The 18,338-nt window shown below is 39.4% G+C and overlaps 1 protein-coding gene across 1 annotated transcript in view; it reads left to right on the top strand.

Moving 5' to 3' along the window:
• The window catches only part of ano3 (anoctamin 3), a 51,849-nt gene that overhangs the window by 1,614 nt on the left and 31,897 nt on the right, over positions 1-18,338 (top strand). The window contains exon 2 of the mRNA XM_061823615.1: positions 2,476-2,652. Coding sequence (XP_061679599.1) covers positions 2,476-2,652 — 177 coding nt within the window. The remainder of the gene's footprint in view (positions 1-2,475; positions 2,653-18,338) is intronic.

Here is an 18,338-nt window from a genome sequence, read left to right as displayed (position 1 = left end):
GATTAACATACTCCAATAGTCAGGACGCTATAGTTGTTATTTTGTTTTGTTGTTTATCACTCAAAAAAATGTACTGTATTCTTTGGTGCCTACTGGGATGAAGCAAAATACACCTTTCAGAAATGTTTGCCAGTTTTATTTTGGGCCCAATATTTGTATTTGCCATGAGGTTTTTTTACTCCCCAGTTTTAACTACCACCCTTCTGACACTGCTGATTATCTTGTACACCTGATTTAGATACAAATATTAGAAATACCTGGTAATAGCTGGTGACCAATTTAGGGTGTACCCTGCCTTTCCTCTAGCACCAACATAACACTAGTGAGGATAAGCAGAAAATGACATGAATGGATGAACAGTACAAATACATTGGGTTCCAATTATGATCGGACATTATTTCTCTCTCTCTCTGTCTGTGTATATATATCCATCCATCCATTTTCTTTGCCGCTTATCCTCACAAGGGTCGTGGGAGTGCTGGAGCCTATCCCACCTCTCAACGTGCAGGAGGCAGGGTACACCCTGAACTTGTTGCCAGCCAATTGCCGGGCACATAGAGACAAACAGCCGAACTCACAATCACTCCTAGCGGCAATTTAGTTTGAGTGCCCTTTGAAAACCCACGCAGGCACGGGGAGAACATGCAAACTCCACACAGGTGGGTCTGGGATTGAACCTGGGACCTCAGGACTGTGAGGCCGACGCTTTACGGCTGCTTCACTTTGCGCCCTCTAGACATTTTTTTAAAATTCCGTTTGTACTATCTGCTCAGCATTTTGACTTTAAAAGATGTCTGGAGATTTGATGGAAAATGTTTTCGGCTTCTAGCGATCACTAATGCAGACTGTTTAAGAGCTTCTTAGGTGCACACTGGCTCTCAGGGGCCATGTTGGAATGCACACTACAATCAAAATGTCCTTCAGGCTGTAGTCACACCCCCTTTACCTAATAGTTTTGTATGAGATTCTATAACTGTTAATGCGCACTTTATTCTGTTGTTAAGTAGCTGCCAAAGTGAAGATTTCTGTGTGCACTCAGCGAACATGTTGTGCAGATCAATTAAAATAATGACATTTGATTCGGTGTAGTCACGATCACTCAGTCGTGGAACATCGTGGAAATTTTGCTTAATAGAGGGATGGAGTGACCATGCTCTGTTTTTTGTTTAAATAAATAATCAGGGAGGCAGGAAGTTCATCCAGGAAGTACAGCACGGTACCTGCTCATGTATCGATCTAATCTAATGTCTCCATGCCTTTTGAAAATTTTAATGACAGTTTTTCACTCAGTGAGTGCAGCCGTACAGGACCAATGCACACTCTTACTCTTATCTGACCATTTAGCAAAAGATCTAGTATGTCTACTTGCACTTTGTCAATCCGTGCCGGTGCAATAATCTTCATTAATGGCAGCCGAGCCCCACGGGGAGTTTTCTAAATATGCTGACTCGGGGGGGGGGGAGATGCTTCATCTTCACCTTCAGGCCGTGCTGGTAATGATTGCTGCTACTGTCATGGACTAAAAATCCACTATTTCAGTCATGTGTGCACCAGGCGATCTGACCACTGGCTCCCTTCTTACGGGGCGCCATCATGATGTCGGGCGAAATCTAACCTGTGGACGGAAAGTCGTCAGTGACTCATGATGTTTGGATACTGAGTGCACATACTGTTGGGCCCAATGAACCCGAATGCCAATGAACCCTTACTGAATGTAAATCTCTGTCTTGACATGCCATATTTCCACTGGAAACAAATTAAAATGAATACGGTAATTCTAATAGTTTGGCAACATGGTTAGCTGGGTCAAAATATTTGAAACAACTCTCAGTATGACAAGAAAATGTCAATCAAAATAGAGCATTGTTGTTTTTGTAAAGCCACAACTTTGGATACGCCTCTTATTTTTTAGTTTATTAGCTTGTGCAGCTCTACCTAACGATGTGCCTTTAATATGATATGGATCAGATTTCAAAGAAATGCAACAGTGAACATTTCAGGTACATATCTTGATGCTTTAAGTAGAACTATAGGATCATTTATACAAGCGTTGATGGTCATATATGCACCCAAACCTAGTATACAATTTCTAGACGATCCCAGAAATATGTAAATAGCAATTCACTTCACTATATAAAGTGAGTCAATCATTTTGTGGATCACCATGTACAATCTTCCCACGGAAAGTTTCCAACATTGAATTTTTGTAACCCTTCCTGTGAGTGTCCAGCTAAACAACGGGCGCCTTGTTTCTGACTAAAAGTGTCACGCCTCAAGGGAACTGAAAGGAATTTTAAAGTCCTTTTAAAAATGAATGAGTGCTGTAACATTATCGGAGACTGTGATCATGTGTTTATTGTGCTGATGCGCATTTTTGATATTACCTGTAATTGCCAAACATGTCCATGATGTCTCTGGATGCACTTTAGGACAAGATGACATGACTGACACTAATGACATGTGCTTGTTGGGCAGGAGGATCATGTCATCAAGACAGTTGCGTGTCGGTGCCACTGCTGGAAAATTGGCCCTGCCGGTCCTCTGCCGGCCACAGCAATGTTCCCGTCAGTCCTGCTCTCAGCCACTCGACCTCCTGGAGCTCCTCGCCCACTCATACCCACTCTGGAGACACCAGAAGCGAGCAGACCTCCGGTGAGTTTACACCTTCAACATGCACAATGTTCAAGTTGCATAAGAGCAGATTTATACTAACTTTCAAATTTGAAGGAGCTTCCTATGTGAATGACGTTCAATAGACCTTGTTTGTGATGATATATAGAACAATATTGTTACTGATTTAACCTCTGTCGTAATAAAAAAAAAGTGTTGACCTATTGATTGATTGAATTCAGCACACAAGAAAGCAAAGGTCCGTTCAATAACCTGGATAATTTTTTTTCCATTATCTGATTAATCCAACTGCAACTTTATGTTTGAATAAGTAATGAGAGGAAATTATAGAGCTTCATGATTGACTCAGTTGTCACTTAGGGTGACATAAAAACTGTTTGCGATCTTATATGAAGTGGCTGGTGGTGGTCCTGCGCCTATGTAATACAGAGCCTTTCTCAAAAATTAGAAGATCATGGAAAAGTTTATTTCCACAATTCCATTCAAAAAGTTACATTTTTGTAAATTGTGGATTCGGGCACACAATTTAAACAAATTGAAGAATTCAGGAATCAGGAATGCCCTCAACAGCTGTAGACAGCCATAGCCAGGATTACGCGGTCATACCCGGTAGCGCAAAAAGTGTGGTTGTCCAACTATTCACTGTAAATGCAACATTTTACTATTTTTCTTGCAATGCAGTGTTTATTTGATCAAATTTGTACTGACCAGTGTCTGAACCATTTTAGCGGTTGACATTGCCTTACTGGCCCGGGCCACTTTAAAAATGTGGAACAATCAGTGTTATGGGTGTAACAAATTAGTGATTTTGGAACAAAATACAGGTGAGTTGTAACATCCGACAGCCCTCAGGACAGCCTGGCACTCTTAGACAAAGCTTGGAACCCATGTTAGCAAATTTACCATCAAAATTCCAGTGGTATGATGTAAACTTGAAAGAGTTGTGTTGAGTGCTGGACAATTCTTTGTACGTCGCAGTAGTTTTCGATAATTCGAACAGACAGCAAGTGAAGTTTGACAAGTTTGATGCTGCCATTGTTGTCCTCACACGTTTGCTCCCCCGATTGGAAGTTCACGTGTGACCCAATACCAAATGCGGAAATGCTCCACTTATAAAAGACCTTCAACTTTGGGAAAGTTATGCCCCAAAATGCTCCTATCTTTCATATTGAACGGGAGCTACTGCACATGCACTGTATTCTACAACATTTAACCAGTCTATGGGTAAAGATTGTCACACTTGATGTGGAAAGACGTCACAGTTCAGACCACAGAGAGGAATAAAACAACTGCTCTCCACTTTGGGAGGAAACCAAAGTATTTGGAGTAAACCCAGGTATGCGCGGGAGAACAGTCAAACTTCACACATGTATACTAAGCTAACCATTTCAAAACCGTTTTGACAGTTCATGTGACCTATACAACTCAATGGATTTTTTTTTTTTTTTGGGGGGGGGGTTTGAGAAGGAAAGTTCAAATTTAAAAAATGAAACAATGTGGTTGAACAAATGTGCACTATGTCATAATGTTCAAACACATTTAATGGGAGTCAGCACAGAACTGCCACCATTTAAAGTGGCTCTGATTAACTCTAGAAACAAAAACAGCTGTTCTAGTAGGGTTTTTGTTTCATTTCTTTTGCTTGCTCGAATGAGCCTGAAGATTTTGTGCTAATAATGGCTGCTATTTGGAACCGTTTATCGTTCCATCCACATTGTTTAAGGCCCCAGTTCCACATGAAGAAAAACAACAAACGAGCAAAATTTTGCCATGGTGCTTTTCTTTAGGTATGGCATTCTTTTGGGGAATAGTCTTGTGTTTGTGCCAAAAATACCTTTTGGAATTGTGACCAAAAAGGTTCATTTAACTTTGGCTTTATTGGACCATTAAAAAAAAAAAAAAAAAAAACTCTCGTTTTTAAGGTGTACACATTTGTGCAACCACATTTTCCCAGTTGTTCACTTTTATTGAAAACGTTTCTGGAAAAAAAAACCGTCAGGTTAAATTAATTATTTAAACAATTTCTTTATTTTTTTTTTAATCGCAAAAGCCTGGCTTTTGAAGAGCCAAGGAACATGAAAGCTGCAGTTACACGCATACACCATAGGATGGCAGTGTTTCTTCTTACTAAACCCTTTCTCCCTCTGCAGTGCTGTCGTCTGACCTACATCCGAACACGCAGGGAAGGATGAGATGAAATTTTACGTGGGGCTGACCCTATAAAAGCTGCTTGATTATTTACTAAGTGTCGGGGCACCACAAATGCTATTAGCTTTGAGTGTTGCAAGGCCCGCTCTCCACCCGCCACAATTTACTTTCCCTCCATCTAAACAGTGGGGAAGTTGGAGAGCAGATGGTATTTTCCTCGATATGGCACATGTCCTCCTGTTATCCAGAATACCACCGCACATGTTCTTACTGTCTTCCGGTTACCAGATCATAGTGTCTGCTTTTGAGCCTGGGTTCAGGTTCTGAGTGGAGTTTCTTATTGCTTGACTTTGAGATAGGACCATGGTGACCTTGAAGGCTGAAGATTTAGTTCCCACTGTGTAGAGGTTGGACGAATAAAAGGGGATCGTTTTTCTTTGTTACACGCTTGTGCGTGAGAGTCGTCATCAACGTATTCTGTATACTGCGGCACTTTGATTAGCCCAGAAATAAAGTGGGCTCTTGTTTAATCTGTCTTCTCCTTAGAGAAATAAGATCAAATTTAAACTTCAGTTATAAGATCCCATTAGCAGCAGTACTATAGGAGCTAAGTAGTCATTTTCAAGACTTATGTGTAACAATTAGCCTCCAAGAAGGACTGGTCTGCAGCAGTCTTTCTATTGATTGTTGGAGTTTTTTTTTTTTCAGGGTCTGCAATCGCAAAGAAGAATGCGATGAAAGGGTGTGGTGTCTCTTCGTAACTGCGTCGTTATTGCTGTTCAGTCAACATTCTAGCATGTGATTCACTCATTTTGTGTTACTCTGCTGTGCATGGCGGCCCCTCCAATGGTTGCATAATGATTTCGATTAGATCAAATACAAGGGCTTTATTTTTTATTTTTTTGAAAAACGGGGAAATGTGATTGCTATAAAATTGAACTGCATCATACTGAGAGTTGTTTCAAATATTCTGATTCAGGTACACATGAACAAATGTATTGGAATGAATGAAAACCCCACAGTGATCACTAATACATCTTGAAAGTTGCAAATGTAATAATACATAAAAGTTTATTTAAAATTAATCAGTGAAAATTAGTCAGTTTTATTTTTGCGGTCCAACAAAATTTTGTCTTTAAGAAACAAATTCAAATGTTGTAGACAATAATAATAGTACTGGCACCCTCAACATTTGTATTTATTTGATTGCACAACCTTTTGAGGTATTTTTACAATTCACAATGAAAGTTTTGGCATGTCTCGCCAGGTATTTTAGCATCTGGACAGGAATTTTTGCCCACTATTCACGCGGAAAGTACTCCATGCTTCTCCGGTTCAAAGGTTGCATTCCCCAGAATATTTTTTTCAGCTTCTATCACAGATCTCCAATGGTATTACTATTTATTCCGAATAGTGCGATGCTTTGCTTCTCAGACATTCTTTTTTTTTTTAATTATTATTAGCTGTGTATTTGTGCATTGTTGACCCATGACACTGTGACATATCTTTTTAATACTGACCAACACATTTTGCTTCATAATCCCTTGATAGCTTTAAAATGTATTTGCATCCAACACTGGTTCACGACACCATGGGCTAAATTTAACAAAGCAGCCCAAGAACCTAACTGAGCCTGCCGTAGGGGTGGGCAAACGTGTGTCTAAGGGCCACATCATTTATTAAACTTACATACGAGCCAAGTCAGTTGTGGATGATGTTAAATAAAAATGGTTTAGGGTAAATATTCATCCATCCATTTATTTTGTCCGTCACTAGGGTTGCAGATGAGCTGGAGCCTACCCCAATTTATGGATAAGAGGCAGGGTACACCCTGGACTGGTTGCCAAACAATTGCAGGTTGTGTACAGTTTAGACAAGCAACCATTCCCACTCATATCCATACCTATGGACAGTTTGGAGTCTCTGGTAAACCAAATACAGTATGCATGTTTTTGGATTGTGGGAAGAAGATGGAGTGACTGAAGAAAACCCACGCATGCTTAAAGAGAACATGCATTCCACACAGGCAGATGCACTAACCACTTCATGTAAAATCTATTTTAATTATAAAATAGTGGTTCATTCTTTTTTAAATATTAATGTGGAGTGGTGCCTCGTGATACACAAGCTCTGGACTACGGGTTTTCCAATTAGATGTACTGTCATTCAAATGTGAGCAAAATTTTGTGATATGAGTGCTGCAAGGGGAAGTGAGCTCCAGTGAATATTTCTTTAAAAAAAACATAACTGCTTTGTTTTGTTTTGGTTTTTTTTCTTGCATAGCAGACCGTGATGACAGGAGACGGGTACAAAGCTCCTGCGGGAATATGAAATGTTTCCAATGTCTTTTGTCTCTATTGGTCATTGTCATTGCCCAGATAGGTCTGTTGTTTTTACGACTTACTGATCAATCTGACGTGTTAAAAATGGCTTCTATTTAATGATGCGTTGTTAATGAGCCAACAAATATTTGTCTGGGTTCCTGAAAAGTGATGGTTTTGGAGAACGCCAGCAGTATGTTTTTCCGAGTAAATAGAGAGTGGTCTTTTCCTTTCCTTGGGTTGGGTGGTATGGTAAAATGGTCTTTCCATTCATTGTACTCATGAAAGAGGATTGGTCGTTTTGAGTTGAGAGGTCATGGAATGATTTAAACTTGTATCTCAAGGACAACTGGAATTAAAATGACTAGATAAAAATGAAAACAGATTCAATGTTTAAATGAAAGTATTTCTTTCACAATTTTATCTTTATTATTTAATGAAATTTAAAATAAGGTTTTACTGCAGTGGCATTAAAAAGTATGTCCACTTGTTTTGATATTCGCCTTATATTTTTGCATGGTTTCCTCATTTTAATGTTTAAGATCATCAGAGCAAAAAGCAAAGCAAAGCAAATTTATTTGTATAGAGCATTTTATACATGAGGTAACCTAATGTGCTTTACATGATTAAAAAAGTTTGAGAATTAACCGATAAAATATTTAAAACGGAATAAAAATGACAACAAAATATATATATGTTAATAGAAAAGTAAGTATCGGACAAATATAAACCAAATGAACTTAAAACGTAAATGGTGGTTTAATTAAGAAAAAAAAACTTGGCTTGGCTTAATATGAAAATGTAATTACTCCCTTTAATAAATTATTAACTAATTGTGGCTAATCACATTTTTGGGGTTAATTTTAATTTAAGCCCATTACCTCCAGATTGTTCAATCAAGAAATCACTTACACGGAATCTGTCCCAACAAAATAAAGTCAGAGACAAGATCTAAAATAAAGCTGCAACAATATGACTTGACCTAAAGAAATCTTATAACAATGAAGAATTAAAGTAATATCTATCGGTGAGGAAAGGGTTACAAAAGCCCTTTGTAAAGCATTAGGATACCAGCGAACCATAGGTGGAACCATTGTCATCACATGGAGAAAACAGAACAGTGGTGAACCTTCCCATCCACGAGGCAACAAAGGAATTCAGGGCAACTTGTAAAGAACTCCAAGCCTCTCTTCACTCAGTTGAGGTCAACACAAACACACACAAAAATGAAGCAACTGGGCAAAAATGACATCCATAGCTGAGTTCCAAGGCAAAAACCATTGCTGAACAAAAAGCACATAACGGACATCTGAATGATTCCCAGGAGCTTTGGGAGAATATTATATGGACTGATGAGATTTTTGGAAGGTGTGTGTCTCGTTACATCTAGCCAAAAGTTGGTGACCTTGAGGTCAAGTGCACAAGCAAAGAATCCAAAAGACACTATCAAAGTCAACTTCTGAATAGTTTCCTAAAGACAAATGAAGGTTTTAGAGTGGCCTACTCAAAATTCCAATGGGCAAAAATATCATCCCAGAGATGTGAGACTTGTTGCCAGATATAGAGAACGCTTGATTTCAGTTGTTCCTGCAGAGGATGACCCAACCAGTTATTGGGTTTCGGGGGGCATTACTTGGTTGTACAGGCCCAGGTAACTTAATAGTATACCCCCCCCCCCAATAAATGAAACCACTTGTTAAAAACAGCATTTTAAATTCACTTTGGTGATATTTGTTTGACGATCTTAAACATGAAAGTGAGTAAACTGTGCAAAAATATTTGAATTTAAGAAGGGTGCTAATACATTTTTCACAGCACTCTAAGTGTAAAAAAATAATGTGCTCTTTTTGTATTGACGATAAACTAAATAAATGAATATGTGCATTTTAATTAAACACTTTAAGGAAACAAAGGCTAAATGAATGCATGCAGATAGTTTGCCCACATCTGGTCTAAAAGCACTTTTTGACATTAGCTTGTGCACGTGTACCTAATGGAGTGGTCACATTGGCTCAAAGTAGAAGAGTAATCCGAAGTCTGTTGTCTGTTTGTTTTTAATCAACGGGGACTTTGTGTTGCCGGCACTTTATGCTGCCTGTGCTATGAGTTCATTAGGCTGTGAGGTACATGTGTGTGGTGGGGGCAAGCCCTATTCGGTCAGTCACTAAAAGTTGTGACTGATCAATGGTTGGATCAATACGCATAACTGTCGGTTCATTTGAGAAGTGCCAGTAGGGTGAGTTTCCTGCAGTTTAGTCGGAGTCTGTCAGTCAGGGGAGACGTGTCAATCCCCCACCTTCCCAAGTCCCCTTTTTACCTCTATCCTCCTCCCCCCCCCCCACTGCACGTCACCATGACAACAGCCGCGGATGGTTCACCAGTAGAGGAGGGATTCTGATGGGGAGGGTGGGGGCGGGGGGTGGCATGCGGAGCTTAGACAGGTGTCCTTGCGCTTTGCGGATTGTCTGAGGAAGGGGGCTCTTTAGGCGGGATGGAACCCGAGAGGACCCCTACACAGCCCCGTCATAGTTTCACACGCGCGCGGCCAGTTTGCCGTTCGACTTAAGGAATTTCCTCTGGGTGGAAATACGAGCTCGCCGCCGCAATGGTGCACCACTCAGGCTCCATCCAGTCCTTCAAGCAGCAGAAAGGTGGGTTGCAAGTCCGTGTATTTCTGAGCTTTTGGAGACTTTCCTCCTCTTGCTTAGTACTTTTTAATATCAACAGGGACTCAAATATAAAGGACTTGGAGGTCTCGTAGTCTCTTGGGATAAAGACCCTCTCTCCACCACTCTAGTTTTATTTTTAGTACATGAGGTATGAGAGGCTGCAGGACAACGGAGTACATTTTGCATGATGTGCTCAGAAAACACATGACCTTTATGCACAATCCCATCAGTGGAAACAAAAGCTCACAGGACAGCATAATCCCGAGCTCATCACTTGAAATTACACGTGGGCACAAATGAGTTTTTATTTTTTTAATAAGAGATTGACTCGTGCCTTACACATATTGAATCGAATTGTCTTATTTCGAACGTGTAAGAGCGGTATAAGAGAGAACAACAGAAGAGACCCCATTAAAAGAAAATAGGACTCAAGTGAAATTGTAAACATTTGAAAAGAAGAAGGAAGAAGTAAAAACTTACACCTCCCTGTACTTCTCCCCTTATTTCTACTTGTGACCCAATGTGACTTACTTTCTATGAACAGCCATAAAAAAATTATAAATGAAAAATAAACACCGAAATAAAAAAAAAACTATATAATCCACAAAGAATATATATAATTATTGTGACATACAGTAATGTACTTTTAATTAGAAACTGCTTACTCAAATTTTGTATTTTTTTTTTAAGTTAGTTGATGGTTGGACGGATGGATGGATGGTTTCAGATCCACACTGAGTCTGTTCCTTAGTGCCATTCAATTATATTTTCCCCAATATGTAGTTTTATTGTAGTTCTGCATTTTCGGACCCTGAAATTTGCCACGTCCCTCAATTTATAGCCCCACACCCCTTTTTGTTGAAACATTTTCTGTAAATTTAATGGTTTTGTAAATAAGTTTTGCCATTTGAAATTTCACTATGGTTAATGTTTATTATTTTTAGACTTTACCATTAAGTAGTTGGTGTGTTCCTATTAAATTCTTTTCGACAGTTGGTCATAAAAAACAAAGACATTGGACTGGTTGCCAGTCACTCGTAGGGAAACTGCTGGCAGTTAGCTCCAAATATCACAAATGCATATTTTGAGCTAATTTGGGAATATCTGAAACAATAATTCAGACAAGTGATCTTTTATGTTCTCAAGTGGAGATATTAGTGCTTTGTTAGGAATGAAAGAATGAAATGAAAAGATTTAAATCAGGATTTTGAATTATGCAGTCAACTGAAAAATGCACGTTCTCGTTATAGACAGGCTATTACGGATAAGTTTATAGTTGTACTAAACCTGATTCAGATTTTTGTACATCTTCATAGATCCGCCTACATATATATGTCTGACCTATTATTTGGAACCACGCACAGCATTAGTCACTGACAAATGAAGGGAAACACTGTAAAGTCTTACGTTATAATCAAAAAGCACAAATAATTCGGGAGGATTTATAGATTTTTGCAAATTCCTACAGAAAAAACTTCCTTGGGTGATATCAACGTGTACTACAAACATTTTTAACGGAATTATTCTCTATAGTGACGGGATTAACAATGACAGTTCGGTTTGGCAAAGCGGGGCGTCTGACAAGAAAATTTGAATATTTCCACGTCCGATTACAAAGGCAGCAAATGATGTGGAAAGCTAACTTGAACTTTCACTTCCCACTCAATAGAGGAGTGAGTGCTGAGTGCCGTCTTACGATCAATGACAGAATAATTTTAGCTCCCAGATAAGTAGTCATCAGAAGGCATCCCGTACTCAAATGCAGGCATAAACAGCATCAAACTCGCTTCCAGATAAAAATATTTCAGCAGAGATGCTTTCCATTAGTTTCCTATCATCACTTGGATCTTAATGGTCATTACAATCTAAAGCTATCCAAGTGAGAAAAACCATCCAGTTAGTGAGACTGATCATGAGGTTGAACATTAAATACGAATCTCCTGCGGTGATTACTGCTATCACTTCAGAAATGCCTTAAGTACATTTGAACACAACGAGCATGACGCACCGCCGTCTGCTAATGCCTGTGTATAGCTGAGTGGATTTCAGCTATTTGGAACATGAATGGCAAACTCAGATTTAGCGTCAGCATCAGAACAGAGGCGGATGCTTGCTATTGACTTTGTCTTCAAATGTATTGTGTTGCTCTTGGCCATCAAAATTGACAACAGAACCTACAAACACCAAATGAGTTTCACAAAAGCAGCTCACCCAGAAAAAGTTGTCAAGAAAATGAACGGATGCTCATACAGGATGAGCAAAGTGGCTGCTTGCTGGCTGTATATTCCTACAGGGATCTGCTTGAATGCATGTATTTATTTATTCATTTATTTTGCAAGATCTATTCAGGACTTCTGCTAAACTGGGAAAAGTAGTCTACATTAGAGCTCAGTTCCAATCGGGACATGGTTTTCCAGTTTGCTTCTGAACTAAGAGACTTTTGGCATCAAAGCAAGGATGCAATTGTTTTTTTGTTTTTTTTTACGAATACTTTCCACAAGATGGCGGCACGGTGGTTCAGCTGGTAAAGCGTTGGCCTCACAGTTCTGAGGGCCCGGGTTCAATCCCGGCCCCGCCTGTGTGGAGTTTGCATGTTCTCCCCATGCTTGCGTGAGTTTTCTCCGGGCGCTCCGGTTTCCTCCCGCATCCCAAAAACATGGAACATTAATTGGACACTCTAAATTGCCTCTAGGTGTGATTGTAAGTGCTGCTGTTTGTCTCCATGTGCCCTGCGATTGGCTGGCAACCAGTTCAGGGTGTACCCTGCGATAGGCTCCAGCACTCCCCGCGACCCTTGTTAGGATAAGCGGCAAAGTAAATGGATGGATGGACTTTCCACAAGATAGTTTAGTGTCAGTTTGTCATAGCTTCAGTAGCTCATTTGGTGAGCAATCATTTAGTCCTGTATAAGCATAAAACTGTGTCTGTGTGTGGGTACCATTGTTTGCACATGCTGGACCGAGCCACCTGTGCTCTTACGCAAGCAGCAGATGCTTTTGTAGTCATAGACATTGGTTTGAGGACAGATGTAGGCAGTGGACGTTTGCTACTGTTGCACATCAACCTCATTTAACTTCCGTAGACATTTTTTATAGCGTTCCAGGTAGTGATACAACAATCTACCTCTTTTGTTCTCCGTATGAAAAAACGAGCGGTTATAACACTTTGCTGCTTTAAATAGCCGCAGCTTACAAATGCTAATTGGAATCTAAAAGTTGATGCCCTTTATTTATGTATACAGCATACATAAAAACAACAATCAATACTAGTTACAAAAAAAATACGACACTGAAGAGATTCGAGAGAAGGAGGATCTTTAATCAGCTCAAATGATGCAATCCAAAGGCTGTGTCAGGATTTTGTCATTGGTCCTAGACCTCAGATGAAAAATTGACATCTGCTCTGAGGTGTGTTCACGGTCACCCTGCACGTGGACAGCAGACGGCATGTGGCATCATCGACTCGAGCAAATTGCCTCTGTTCTCTGAGGAGGCCCTTGCCTCTGTGACCCACGACACTTCACCTTTGAGTAAGGTCACCATCATTGTTACGGATGGGCAACTGTTAAGATGACTTTCAAGCTCTGTTGTCTTCATGCCTTACAGTGCCTATGATGTTATTTAGGAAACAAATGGGTACTGTATGTTTCAGCGCCTGCTGTTTTGTTCATTTTGTTAAACCACCTCCTCAGAGTCAAATCTTTCCCGAGTGCCAATTCGGAACATAATAGCATTAAATCACAAATAAGACAAGTCCCATTCTTGAAAGACAAGCCGTTATTATTACTATTATTACTATGTTTTTTATAAAGTACTGCATTCTAATGTATTGTCAGTGTCTATCAAAAACCGTATTACATATTTTTTTTTTGTTGTTGCTTTTTTTGACAGGCTGGAACAGATTAATGGATTTTTCATTCATTTCAATGGGGAAAGATGAGTTGAGTGTTTTGAGTGAATTGTGTAGTGTACAAGTGTCACTGAATGGAGTAAACCCATATCTCAAGACAATCCTGTACATCCAGAGCTTCAACAAATTGCTAGTCACAATGGCTGGGTTGCACGTGACATCACGCTTGTTCATCCGAGTAGTTGTTGCAGACAAGCAGTCAGCTGTCCATTGTCATCATGCCAGATTTTTTGTCACGTCTACGGATATGGAAATCGTGGAAAAAGAGATATTGGGAAGCGATTTTCCATGTTCCAAAGATTAGATTGCGTGAAGTTGAACATACACTGGAGTTATTGAAAAAACTGCAACAAAATTGGCTTGCAAATATACGACGTGCAGATCTGAACGAAGCTCGAGTACACAAGACAGCACGTGTATTTCTAGTGTCTGGATATTCTACTTCAGGGAAGTCTTTCGGATCCTTTACGTCTTACGTCGTTGTGAAGAGTGTACGGATCGATATCTTCACAGAGTACTTCTTCTGTACATATCTAGCTTTGGTGACATCATCGATTGAATTAAAGTAGGCAGAAAACATCTGCATCTTGCCGCTTGCACATGGGTCTGTGAACGTTGCCCTGGTGATGTCATCTGCAACGCCTAGCTTGTCTGTAGAAATGGCGCCGATTATCACGTGATTGCAACCCAAGCGTACAGCAGCAAAGACCGAAGATTGTGAGACTAATACAATATTTAACAGTATAACAATATCTATTGTCCCGGGGAAGCTGTGGTGAAGTCGGTGTGTAGCAAAAATATGCTCAACTCTTTGATTCACGGTAAATTAACAGTACTGTCGTCAGAGTTATTGTCTTTCTGCCTTTCGCTACATTAAAAAATATTTACAGAAGTCAGTGTTGGTCATGCCTCAGATATGGTTTGCTCATAAATTGTAGTATTCCAAGCGATGAGTACAGTGGAAAAGTGTCACACCGTAAAAATACTATCAGAGGAAAATGATGCATTTTATTTAAGTGCTGTCTGAAATGTCAATTGTTTCATCAGTTTTGGGTGCACCTGTGAAACACACAGAGATCTCAGCACTGTTACCGGTTCTGCTAAAATATGCGAATGCTGAATATTCATTGCTATTCTAGGCTTAAAGTATGCTAGTGATCCTACTGATCTACATGAATCCCACTCTAGCTGTAATCTTTGATCTGGGACCAGACAAGAGGATGAAACACACTTGGCTCTCATTGTTTAGAAAACAGTTTTAGACAAGAGCCTCCCGGCCTCACTTGAGACCCGCCACCAAACACACTGCTGAAGTTGCTTCAGTCCTCCTTCTCTGAGACTGTGTACATTATTTTTTTTTCCCCTTTGTTGCCTGCTGTTTACAGCTGGGACCGCGTTTATTCTTGTTTGATGTATTTATGATGGCAATAACACGCTGATCACCGTGGTTGGCTGTTCGCCTTGGAAAGTTTCAGCTCGTGCTTTACTAGGAGTCCACCTGCAGCTTTAGTGTTCTGCTTCAAACCTTTTGTGTTGTTTTGCAGAAGCTTGCTGCTTTAAGAATCTTTTGCACCCCATACAGCAAATTTAAAAATTCTTAATAGCTATGTTTAAGTCCGAGGTTTTGATATAAAAAAGATAGACCAGAAAAATAACAATTATAAAACTTTTTCCAGCATTTATATGAGTTCTAATGGGGGTTAAAAAAAATAATAATAATCTTTTCAAAACAAACAACATGTTGGGTGCACAAATGTGCACACCCCTGTACAGGTATCTCAGGCTGCGTTAAGAAGAAACTCCCCCTGCTAAACCCCAAATGAAGTTCTTCAGTTCTAGGTTTTTTTTTTTTTTGCTTTCTAGCAGAAACCTGAAGGTACTGTGCTAACATTGACTTGTATTTGGAATTGTTTATGGTAATTCCATCCACCTTGACTCAGGCCCAATTTCTGAAGAAAGCCTAAACTGAAGAAAAGCAACCCCAAATCAGAACACTGACATAAACATGCTTGTACATGCTGTACTGTATGTTGTTTTTTGAGGGGTGATGAGCAGTGTTGTTGTTTGCGTCAAACATCCCTTTTAGAATTATGGCAAAAAGATTTAACCTTGGTTTCACTGGACTATGAAACATTTTCCCATGTGCATTGGGGGGATTTCTGTTGTTTTATTTTGTTTTTCTTTGTAAGCTAAGGCTTTTATCTTGCCATCCTGTGCCATGAAAAAATACTTCTTCTATGTTGCTATTGGCCTCTCTGATTTTCTTCACGCCTTTTCATCTATTTTGGAAGGATATCCAGTTAGGGGTGTAATGATTCGTTTCAGCAATGATTCGATTCATATGACAAGTCACAGTTCCCAATTAAATTCAAGAATGATATTGGTTCTTTTAGAACCATACGATCCAAAAAAAAAAAAATCAGTGGCCAGCCGGACAGTGCAGGTGGAATTTCTTAGATTTTTGTTGTTTCATGTAAGGGAATTAGATAAAAATTAATTATGGTCGTTAAATGTGGAGATTTTCCTGATCTACTTTCCTTTTATGTGTCGTATTGTGTATTGTACTATATGTGTTTTCTAACGGACTAATAGTATGTACATAAATAATCAAGTTAATTTACTGAATAATCACATGGTTTTGCAGAAGTGTTTTTAATGGAGATATAGGCCACAGGATATAGCTCCCATTACTGCTGGAAAAATGTTTTTGAAGTGTTTTTTCTCCGCTCAATAGCTCCACCTTTAAATACCTTTCTTATCAGGACAGTCCACTTGATGGTGCCATTAAGTACTGTCCTACGGATGGTTACGCTTATTTTGATATTTATGAAAACATGCATCCGAATTCCAATCTTGGAAGAATTGGTGCCAATATTTAATGGATCCTTCTTTGTCCTATTATTCAATCCAGTTCGTTTTTCTATGGTTCTGCTGAACGGCGGCCATGAGTAAAGGACTCTTTCAGTGGACCTCAAATGCACTCAGGCAGAGCTGTCCATCTAATGTTATATGAGGCAGGTTTAGTTGAAAGCTGAGACACTAAAAGTGCTTTGAGCTCAACACAGATGAATAATTAAAGGTATAGACACTGAGGCACGATAGGAAGCACCCCACTGACCTGAATTCTCGGTTCTACTTTATCCGTGCACATAATATCTTGATGCTTAATGCTTCAAACAGGAATGGTAGACCAAAAAGACTCACATTTCTTGACCGGTTTATTTTTCATGTTTACAACATTGCTGTGCTTCTAGTTGCTTTTGAAAAGCTTGGAATTTGATGGTAAAATAAAGGATTTACTGAAGACTTTACATCGATTTTTATCGTCCTGATTGGAATCAGCCAATAATCGTCATTTTTTGCTGATCGGTTTTAATCTCATAATTCGCTGATCCGATCAATGACATCATTGAGATGCATATATATGTATCTGCTTCTGTCTTATGATCAGATCGGTGATCAGTTATGTTTTTTTTTTTTTTTTCTCACTGATAGGTGTTGGCCCCAAAAATCCTGATCGGGTAAAGCTTTATTTAGTTATACAGGATGCTTTTTTTTTTTTTTTTTTTTTTTTCATGGGAGAGAAGCTCAACAAGAGCATCAAGAGGAGCTAGGAGATACACGACACACCTTAGTTTTATTGCACGGCTCCTCACAAAACCACAAATTCACGCATATCCACAATGCCTATTCCTATATACAATGTCAACCCCCTGGCTAAAAATTAATCCTTTTAATCTCGTGTCACAAGACTGACATGCGCAGGCTGCACAGAGAAGATCCAAATCCCGGATCATGACCCTCGTCCAGCTCTCCTTGTGAATGGATTCCCCCCCACCCCCACCCACCCCTTTTTTAATCGCAGCATATAAACCTGTTTTCGCACATACTGGTTGTGAGGTGTTTCTTCCCACATCAACTCACTTCCCTCTAATCTTTTCATTTTTATTTTATTTTAGTATTCATGCATTTGCAGGTTGTTGTCCCTCTGGTACTGAGCTTACTAAATACACACAGGGTCAAAGTGCACAGAGGATTAATTTATCCAGCCCACAGTGAAATTAAAGACTGAATTTCACATTTTGATGAACCTTATATATACATGAGTACATATATATGTGTGTGTGTGTGTGTGTGTGTGTGTGTGTGTGTGTGTGTGTGTGTGTGTGTGTGTGTGTGTGTGTGTGTGTGTGTGTGTGTGTGTGTGTTTATAAACCAAATACACAGCTACTGTGGTAGCTCATTTTACAAAATATGACCCGTTTATTTTTTAAAGATGTGAGCCAACTTGCCAATTTTTTTTGTCTTGAGCTTGTGAGCAAAAATGTTCATTACATGCGCTATGAGGGGGCATAATTTACAAAAGGCTGCTGTCTTATTGCTTATTTATACGCAATGCAAAATGGGCAAAAATAAAATTAGCATTGTTGTTGTAGTTATAACCCTTTAACAACGGCTATATGAACCCAGGTAATATTAACAATACTCACAGGCATATATTCTTTATCCTCTTTGAATAGCAACCAATAGTACTGCATCTTATAGACTGCCTTATTTGTAGATTATTATATACATAAATATTATATACACTTTCCGCTGCCAGCTAAGGCATGCACACCAAAAGGATCACAATGTCAGTTGGCACTGAAGCATAAAATCA

Source organism: Syngnathoides biaculeatus, chromosome 6 (genome assembly GCF_019802595.1).
Source record: "Syngnathoides biaculeatus isolate LvHL_M chromosome 6, ASM1980259v1, whole genome shotgun sequence".
Taxonomy (NCBI): Eukaryota; Metazoa; Chordata; class Actinopteri; order Syngnathiformes; family Syngnathidae; genus Syngnathoides; species Syngnathoides biaculeatus.
This window is presented reverse-complemented; position numbering and strand designations above follow the sequence as displayed.